This window comes from Octopus bimaculoides, chromosome 6 (assembly GCF_001194135.2).
Source record: "Octopus bimaculoides isolate UCB-OBI-ISO-001 chromosome 6, ASM119413v2, whole genome shotgun sequence".
Lineage (NCBI taxonomy): Eukaryota > Metazoa > Mollusca > Cephalopoda > Octopoda > Octopodidae > Octopus > Octopus bimaculoides.
Window position 1 is genome coordinate 66498558 of NC_068986.1, and position 10108 is coordinate 66508665.

The window sequence follows — 10108 nt, forward strand, 5'->3', positions numbered from 1 at the left end:
CGCCAACCACTCAGAGAGTGTAGTGGGTGCTTTTACGTGTCACCCGCACGAAAACGGCCACGCTCGAAATGGTGTCTTTTATGTGCCACCCGCACAAGAGCCAGTCCAGGGGCACTGGCAATGATCTCGCTCGAAAACCCTACAAGGCCAGTCAGGCGGTACTGGCAACGGTCACGCTCAGGATGGTACATCTTATGTGCCACCCGCACAAGAGCCAGTCCAGGGGCACTGGCAACGATCTCACTTGGCTTGTGACAAGTAAATATAAATATATTACTTAAGATTTTTCACATCATCTGGTTTACTATTGATTGCTTAACAAAAAAAAAAAAAGTTAGTCAAGAGAAATGGAAGAAGAGGAGGTAGAAGAAGAGGAGAAACAATGCTCTTCAGCTTCACAGGTTCTTCCAGACTGGTGAGATTGATGTAACTGATGTCTAGCCTGAAATCTGAATATGCTACTACTATATTAGTAAGAAAAACTTGGGTGGAGAGAGAACATGAGTGTTCTAACCTAAATACATATAATAGAGTGAACTTCATTAATGGTACCAGCTAAAAAACTAATTATGATTTCAAATATTTAAGTTTTTTGTACAAAATCAAGAAAGGTAATCAAAATATAATTAAACAGATACTCTGAGTCTTCTGAAACAGTTTCTATATTCTGGAAATTTGCTGCTCAGAAATTAATGGCAAAATAGAATCAGTAAGTAACTTACATTTATTTGTCCCACCAACTAGGATTTCTTTGGAACGACAAGATCTCTGGAGAAAGCAGTTGGCAGCAAAAGCTATTTCAGGTCCAAATCTGAAAGACTGAAAAAGAGAAAGAAACACAGAAAATTTAAAATGTGGTCGAAAATAGTTTATTTTTAAAATCAAAAGTTATGTCTTAATAATAGTTGATGGCTACTACAACCTTCAACATAACCATTTAAAACCATTATTAACTTAGTGAATATTTGAATAGTAAGGTCATTTAGTGCATGATGAAAATGCCAGTACAGCGGTTTCTCATATTATTGATGTTATTTTGGTATTATTTTTTGCTGATTAATTTCAAGAAAGACAATGATGCTACTTACTTGAGTAAGGTAGAATATTTGGTTTGCTTCAATACTTTGCATGGCATTAATTGCACCACGAAATGCATAAATTTGTTGATTTGGGTCTCCAACTAGAATTTTAGCTTGTGGCTGTGACAACAATATGTCAGCAATGGCTGTAACAAAAAATTTAACTTTATAAGACTTAGAAAACCTGTAACTGGCACAGTGTTGAACCTACTGTCAAAGCATAAAATCTACAAGCCTGGGTTTACAGATCTTAAATCTTAACACAAGACTCCATTCTCACTTCTTTGCTGGTAAGTGTTAAGACAAATATAAGCATTTGCACAATTTTGTCTTTCATCCTTCAGAATCATTATCATCATCACCATCATTTAATGTCTGTTTTCTATGCTGGAATGGACTGAATGGTTTGACAAGAATTGACCAGGCTCTATGTCTGATTTGGCATGGTTTCTATGGCTGGATGCCCTTCCTAATGCCAACCACTTTACAGAGTGTGCTGGGTCCTTTTTAAGCGGCACTAGCACAGATGCTTTTATGTGGTGCTTCTTACATGATACCAGCACAAGTGCTTTATAAATGGTGCCAGCACATGTGCTTTTTTAACACGGCACTGGCATGAGTGCTTTTTATGTGGTGCCAGCACAGGACATAAAGAATTTGCCTATAGGGATAGACTGCCACAGACAAAATATGCAGTAGTCAATGTGAATGAACATATTCTAGAATGCAGTATCCAGTACAGCCATATGTTTTCCATGCAGCCATATGTCAGAAAAGTAACTGAAAATAACAATGACAAATGATGCAAAATAAAGAAGCTCAGCCAAGACAAAAGAGTGATAATGTCTTGGTCAAAGCCATTTTTCTTCAGTCATGTCAGACTTGCTTCAGAGAAAGACATGAACAATACATTTCCCAATTTCTTATTGTCTGATGTGCATGACTTTGTGCATAGTAATGAAAAATTCATTCTGGGTTTAGTCACAAAATGTAGCACTTTGGCAAATGTCTTCTACTACAGCCGTGGGTTGACCAATGCTGTGTGAGTGAATTTTGTAGATGGAAATGATCCAGAAGCCTGTCATATGTATATATATATATGTGTGTGTGTGTGTGTGTGTGTGTGTGCACATATGTCTTTGATCCCCACCACTGCTTGACAACTGGTGTTGGTTTGTTTAGCAGTTTGGGAAACAAAATCGATACAATAAGCACCAGACTTGAAAATAAGTACTGAGGTCAATCTGTTTAACTAAAACCCTTCAAGGTGGTGTCCCAGCATGGCCACAGTCCAATGACTGAAACAAGTAAAAGATAAAAGGTAAAAAGATACATACAAGTTAATCAAGAAGGAGCATTCTTAGATTGACAAACAGAACACTGACTGCACAATCACCACCATCACTGTCACTATTCAACATCTGTTTTTCCATGCTTGCATGGGTTGGTTGATTTGAGAGGAGCTGATGATCTGGAGAACTGTACCAAGCTCATCTGCTTTGGCATAGTTAGAGGGGAAAGGAATGCAGTGAGCAGTGAACACGGATAGAGGGAAGGGTGTTACGAAGATGAATTGTAGGGGAAAGATTCGACAGGCACAGGTTGTGTGCAGGGGCATATCATCAAGGAAATAAATATAAAAAAATAGTAACCTGGAGTGAGATCTTGAGCTTCATCCACCAAAATGACATCATAGGATCCCAGTTTTGGTCTACTTAGTTGGAAAAGCTTCAAATATCCATCATGTGTCATTTTAACGGTGGTGTCATCAATATCTATCATTTTATTCCAATACTGCTGAGCATCTTTTAGACATCCGTCAGGGTCAACATTGCCTTGAAAAGTCTAAAATAGATAACATTTAAGCACTTAGAATAAAAGACAACAAAGTTCATTAAACAAAGTTTTACTGAAAAGAATCCGTCGACAAACTGTTAATTAAAGAGAGACAAATCATTTTCATTATCAGCAATATCTTCGTCAAAACTATTAACCAATAATATGAATACAATACGATTGTTAGAACACTAATTTTTCTGGATATGTTAGAGAGTCTAAGAGAGATAATTCTTCCATGCAATTTTATTTTTTACTCATCAAGTGCAAAATTAAATTTCATGCTTATTCGAGTAATCATCATCATCGTTTAACGTCCGCTTTCCATGCTAGCATGAGTTGGACGATTTGACTGAGGACTGGTGAAACCGGATGGCAACACCAGGCTCCAATCTAATTTGGCAGAGTTTCTACAGCTGGATGCCCTTCCTAACGCCAATGATGTTAAATATCTACCAAGAAAAACAAAAGTATTTGTGTTTCCTTCAAGTTACGTAGCCTAAATAGATTCGACATGTCTCAACAACGATTAGTTTCAACATGAGACATTCCTCAAGAAAAGATAGATTGGTATATAAACACTTCCCACAATAAAAGAGTTAAGGAACTTCGATACAATGTTGCAAAGTCGTACTTTTAAATGTGTGTGTGTGTGTGTATGTGCGTGCGCGCGCTAGTGTGTGTATAGATAGATAGATAGATAGATAACGATGCAAATAAACAAATAAAGAAGCTTGGGCTTGACATATAAAATATACACATATATATATATATACATGTAAATAGAGAAACATAGACTGAAAATATTCAGACAATGAATATTCATGTATAAATATATATTTATATATTATCAGAGCATATTTACACAGAGTACAAACACACAGAAAACTAAGAGGAAAAGGTATGGTATTACAGGCCTGACAGCTGTTTCTGGGGGCTTGGAGTTATGTAATAATGTTGGCAGATAGAGTTTGTACAAGAATATGCAATGAGTAATGGATGCATATAAACACTACAGAAAATCTGGCTTCCATCTTCTGGGTGGAGAGATTGGTATCTAACATTTCAAGATCATAATGTAGGAAAATTTGAAGGTAGAATGGAGAAGAGGAAGGTCAATAGAAGTGGAGGGAGGAGTAGGCAGCTGACGTGTGTGTGTGTGGGGTGGAGTGGGTGGGGTAGGGGTAGTGTTAAAATAAAGGACAAGAAGAAATAAAAGAGAAAGAGCAAGAAGAGGGAGAGAGTTAGTGACCAAAGTATTGAGAGATGTAGAAGTGGTGAGTTGAGAGACTCTTGTGGAATGTGACCAAATGAGGTTTATTTTCAACACATTTCCCCTTGTGGTCCACACATTTCTTCCATTGGTGTTGCAGTATTTGGATTACTTTATATAAAATCTGAGCTGCTTTACTATATTGCTCTGAAGACGGTGAGATTATGGCTGAAAGCTCAGTTAAGCTTTCTTCCAATATAAACTGTTATGAGAATATAAATATCACAAGACGAACTTATTTCCCCTTGGGGTTCAAAGACAGTCTCACTAGTGCTGGGGGATCTTTACCTTTTGAACGGCAGATCGAGAAATTAATCGTTTTTTTTGTAACTAAACACTTTCAAACTTCGGACACTGGTAGAATGTGTCATATAAAACATCTTTTACTCTTAGTGTTGTTGAGAAAAGTTTATATTTTGAAAGTTATTTTGTGTTAAAGTTGTCGTATTTCAGTAATTTCAGCCAATCAATGCTGAATAAAATTACTGTTAACAACAACTATCAGTGGTATATATTTCATTTGTCACTGTTATTTATGACATCGTTCATGCGTTTGTACTGGTTTTAGCATTAGGGGGTTAGGGTTAGGGTTTTAGAGTTAGGGTGAGGGTTATGGTTAGAGTTTTAGGGTTAGGATTGGGGTTTTAGGGTTAGGGTTGGGATTTTAGGGTTAGAGTTACGGAAAAAAGTGAAAAATGAAGAAATTGAAGGGGGTGGGGGGCAAAAAAGTCTTTCTGAAAATAGTAGCTGAAAAACAGGAAAAAGAAACAAAAAAAAAAACTAAAAGCAGTAGAAATGCACGAACAATTGTGGTGGTGCCATGAAGTAAACATGCTTCAGATACACTCATTTATTCATAAAAACGTAACTGAGATGAAATATGTCATAAATAACAGTGACAAACGAAATATAGACTGCCGGAAGTTGTTGTTGACAAACAACAGCAGTAATTTTATTCAGCTGAATACATGTCATTGATTGGTTGAAATTACCGAAATATGACAATTTTAACACGAAATAACTTTGAAAATATAAACTTTTCTCAGCAACACTAAGAGTAAAAAGATGTTTTATATGACACATTCTACTAGTGTCTGAAGTTTGAAAGTGTTCAGTTACAAAAAATTAATTTCTCGAACTGCTGTTCAAAGGGTAAAGATCCATGCTGGGGGCATGGAAGAAAAGCACCCAGTTCATGCTATAAGGTGGTTGTCTTTAGGAAGGGCATCCAGCTGTAGAAACCAAGCCAAAGCAGACACTGGAGCATGATGCAATCTTTGAGTCCATGAGATGATGATGATTATTATTTTCAAATCATTTGTTCAACGATACATGTATGCAGAATTGTGAATGTGTGAAATTCTAAAGATAGAAAACAAGATAGTTTAGCATTGAATCTACCAACCTCTATGTACGTTGTCGTATTCATAAAATCACTGATGTGTTCAAAGGTTATTTTTGGATCTTTTGAAGTCAAGAATTTCTCTAGTATGAACAGTACCATTCTGGCCCTTAGAGTATGGCTTTGATTATTAACACGTGGAAGAGCTGATTCAACATCTCTGACTTTAGGAGTCCCAGGATGAAGTTTCTGGTTCATTGCATACCTGCAACATAAATTTAATTAATTTATTTATTATCTATGTAATTCAATCAACATGTTGATTGAATGTCTGAATGTCTAGAGTAGTGGATGATGTAAATAAGATGTTGTTATTATTTTAATAAGAAAGGTAGTGAGTTGGCAGAATCATTAGCATGCTTGACAAAATGTTTAGTGGCATTTCATCCTTACAAGGGTTGATGTAATTGACTAGCCCCGTCCCTCAAAATTTCAGGCCTTGTGTCTATAGTATTTGACTTAGCTCTTCCCCTCCTTTAAAATTTTCAGCTAGGTATCAAAAACAATTATTATTTATCCTTCGTGATATATTTTGTGACTCAATTGTCCCCGTGAGGCTGGGAGGGAAGTGGGGGTATCAGTCTTGAGTGCAAGATGAGGCTTTTCTCTATCTCTCTTTTTTGCTTAATAGGAACTCCAGTCTGCTGTAAATTTTGATTATATTTTGTATTCAGCACTTGTTTATTTGAAGACAAGAAAATCTGGAAAGTCTGTAATATTATTTATGGAAACACTCATTATTACAGATATGGTATCCTCACAGCTCACAGCTGATGAAATGCATTTGTATATCTTCCTATGATGCTTTTTCACACAAGCAGCAAAAGACAAATGTTCCAGTCCCTTTATTATATTCTTGTCACTTAACAACTGGTATAAGCCACCTCCCTTAATCAAGGGGTCTTGTGAGTTACTTGACCTCACTGGCATGAAAGAAAAAGGGCAAAATTCTGCTTTAAGCACACCATATAACTCCTCATAACTTTTTTAACTTCAGAAATTTTCAGAAAATGTTTGTGAATTTGTGATCTACACACAGGAGTTAATACGATTATGTAAAAACCTCAAAAGATTAGTGATATAAGAGCTATTTAGCTATCTATTTAGTTTTTTATTTTTAGCACATCTCATGTCCACCTCATACATTTCTCGTTTGTTTATCACTCTGACATATTGATGTTTTCCAATATCTTTCTCCACATAAACCTATTTAATGGTCTATTAGTGGGATTTAAGTTAAAAATTCAGACAGCCTAAATTTCAAACTGTGATTGAAAAAAAAATTTCTAAAAATTAAAAAAAATTTTGTTTTCATAGTCATGTGAATTTCTGTGTGTAGAATACAAATTTTCAAAAATTTTCTGAAGCTTCCAAAAAATAGGAAAATTATGAGGGCTTATATGGTATACTAGAAAAAGCACTCACTACCCTCTGTAAAGTGGTTGGCATTAGAATGAGCATCCAGCTGTAGAAACTGTGCCAAAATAAGACATTGAAGCTTGACGTAGTCTTCTGATCTGACAGATCTTGTCAAACCATCCAGCCCATGCCAATATGGAATACAGATGCTAAATAATGATGATGATTATGACATGAATCAAAACACATTTGTAAACCCACTTACCTTATACCCTTTTTCTTGAAAGCTAGCCCATGTCCTGTCATACAGTGGACATTTGGAGGGAATACAGTTTTGGCATGTTCACATACTGACCTGTAGAAGACATAGAAAAATAGCAGGAGTTTCTTTGAAAACTAATGTAAAAATCATTATAGGTTAAAACTAGATGAGGTAAATAATTTACAAATACTAAAAATTTAGGGCTCTGTGGTAGAAACTTACTTCCAAACCATATGGTTCTCAGTTCAGTCCTACTGTGGCACCTCAGGCAAGTATCTTCTACTAAAGCCTTGGGCCAACCAAAGCCTTCTGATTTGGAAGATAGAAATTGAAAGAAGCTCATCGTATATGTTTGTATGTGTGTGTGTGTGTGTGTGTGTGTGTGTGTGTGTGTGTGTGTGTGTGTGTGTTTTGTGTTTGTCTTTGTGTCTATGTTTGTCCTCCACCACTGATTGACAACTAGTACTGGTGTGATTAAGGCCATGTAACTTAGCGATTGGTAAAATAAGTACCAGGCTTAAAAAAAAGTAACAGGGTCATTTCCTTTGACTAAAAATTCTCCATGGTGGTGCCCCAGCATGACTGCAGCAAGTAAAATATAAAAGATAATAATAAATAGAAGACTTTTATATCAAAGAATTTGCACTATAAACTGAATGTTCAACATAGTCTCTAACTGCTATAAGTTAAGGGACACTCTGAATCATCAAGGTATGTCTTCTTTGTTTTCATGACTACCTACCACTGACTGTCCAAGTATATAACTTACTACATGCATGTACATACATACATACATGCATGTATGCATGCCTACATACTTGCTTGCACACATACATGCATGCATACATACATTACATACATACATACATATATACATATACATACATATAAATATACATACATGCACACATATATTTGTGAGGCCTCTGTTTATCATAACAGAAAAGTAAGAGTCTTCGAGTGAGTTGGAGGTGATATATTGTAATATTGATAGTGAAGAGAAGGCACTGAAGAGATAATGGTTAATTGAGTCTGCATCAAAATATTTCTTACATTGGTACAAGGCAATAAATATGTAGGAGAGGTTTATAAATAATACAAACAATCCTAGTTCATGACTTGAACTTGTTTTAATGAAATTCAGAAGATGAAAGGATTAAAAACAAAGTCAGAATTACTGAGATTTAAACTCTGTTAATCATCATTATCATCATCACTCAGTGTTTTGAACCTGGATTTTGTCCCCGTTAACAAGGGTGGCTGGATCTACCTTAATACCATAGCAACCAAGGTAGGTAGATGCAGCCCACCCCAACCTTTGGGTTGGTTAGTTCCCAATCTCCTTTGCTATCACGAGGCTTTTTTGGAGCTGGATTTTCTACAGGGAGCATGCCCTTGCTTACCCTCACCCTCAGTTTCTAGATATGAGTGGTCCTGAGAGCAAGGACTCTACCACGATTTTTAAGAAATGTAGTGGAAAACTAGCTCAGGAAGGCAGGGATGCTACTCCCTGAGACCCCTTTTGCATATGGATGAAGACAACTGTATCAAGAAGTGCTGATCTCTAATTGTGGAGGGAACATGTGGAGGGGTAGACCCAGGAAGACATGGAATGAAGTAGTGAGAAAGGATCTTTAGACATTGGGTCTTGCAGAGGGGATGGCAAGGGACTGAGACCTCTAGCAGTTTGCTGCGCTTGTCAAGACACATCAAATTAAGTAAACTTGTGGTTGTCTTTGCATACAGGCATGTCTCCTATATTCCCCTTCAGCTGAGCAATCCTAATCTTGCAGGCTCGTGCCCAAGGTGCCATGCAGTGGGACTGAACCCGGAACCATGTGGTTAGTAAGCAAGCTACTTACTGTACAGCCAATATATATGTATAACTATGTGTCTGTGTGTCTTTGTATCTGTTGTCTTCCACCACCTCTTGACAACTGGTATTAGTGTGTTTACATCCCTACTACTTAGCAACTTGGCAAAAGAGACTGATAGAATAAGAACTAGGCTTAAAAATAAGTGTGGGGGTTGACTTGTTTGACTAAAATTCTATAAGTTGGTGCCCCAACATGGCCACAGTCAATTGACTGAAACAACTAAAAGATATATATATATCAATTTAAATAAGAGCTATAATGCAATCCATCGTAAAAACTTTTTTAGTGACCTATGTACATTTCGATGCAATATCCCAACTCACTCCTGTATGTTATAAAATATGGAATATTGTATCTCTTCAGGGTCAGATATGATTAATTCATAGCAGACAGTAAATAACAGACAACATTAATAGTTGTCCTTAAATTACATGTGTATAAACAGGTTGAAATGATATGAAACATATTGACAATATGTTTCATGTCATTTCAACCTGTTTATACACATGTAATTTAAGGACAACTATTAATGTTGTCTTATTTACTGTCTGCTATGAATTAATCAAATCTGACCCTGAAGAGATACAATATTCCATATTTTATAACACAGGAGTGAGTCGGGATATTGCATCAAAATGTTCATAGGTCATTAAAAAAGTCTTTACAATGGATCACATTATAGCTCTTATTTAAATTGATATGCACACAAAATTGTATGATTAACAACCTTTCATACGAGAATTTTGCTACGTTGATAACAGGTACAATATTTTTACCAAATTGTTGGTAGAGATCTAGAAATACAAATATCGCCATGATAGATCGCTGACCACAACATTCAAATTTTTTTCTCCGTGTTTTTCTCCTTATTCTTTCTGTTGAAGAGCGTAGCTTGAAACGCTAAAGACTTTCTCTATTCCTGAGCGTTAAACTAATACATCCTTTTGTTGTTTACACCACCTGTCCTCGTCTGTTGTTGTTTTTTTTGTAAATTCTCCCATATATATATATATATATATA

The 10108-nt window shown here is 36.1% G+C and overlaps 1 protein-coding gene across 1 annotated transcript in view; it reads right to left on the reverse strand.

The window, feature by feature from the left end:
- The window catches only part of LOC106877206 (F-box DNA helicase 1), a 51677-nt gene that overhangs the window by 15159 nt on the left and 26410 nt on the right, over nucleotides 1-10108 (reverse strand). The window contains exons 8-12 of the mRNA XM_014926055.2: nucleotides 7215-7304; nucleotides 5594-5795; nucleotides 2732-2924; nucleotides 1089-1225; nucleotides 723-819 (exon numbers count right to left, since the gene is read on the reverse strand). Coding sequence (XP_014781541.1) covers nucleotides 723-819; nucleotides 1089-1225; nucleotides 2732-2924; nucleotides 5594-5795; nucleotides 7215-7304 — 719 coding nt within the window. The remainder of the gene's footprint in view (nucleotides 1-722; nucleotides 820-1088; nucleotides 1226-2731; nucleotides 2925-5593; nucleotides 5796-7214; nucleotides 7305-10108) is intronic.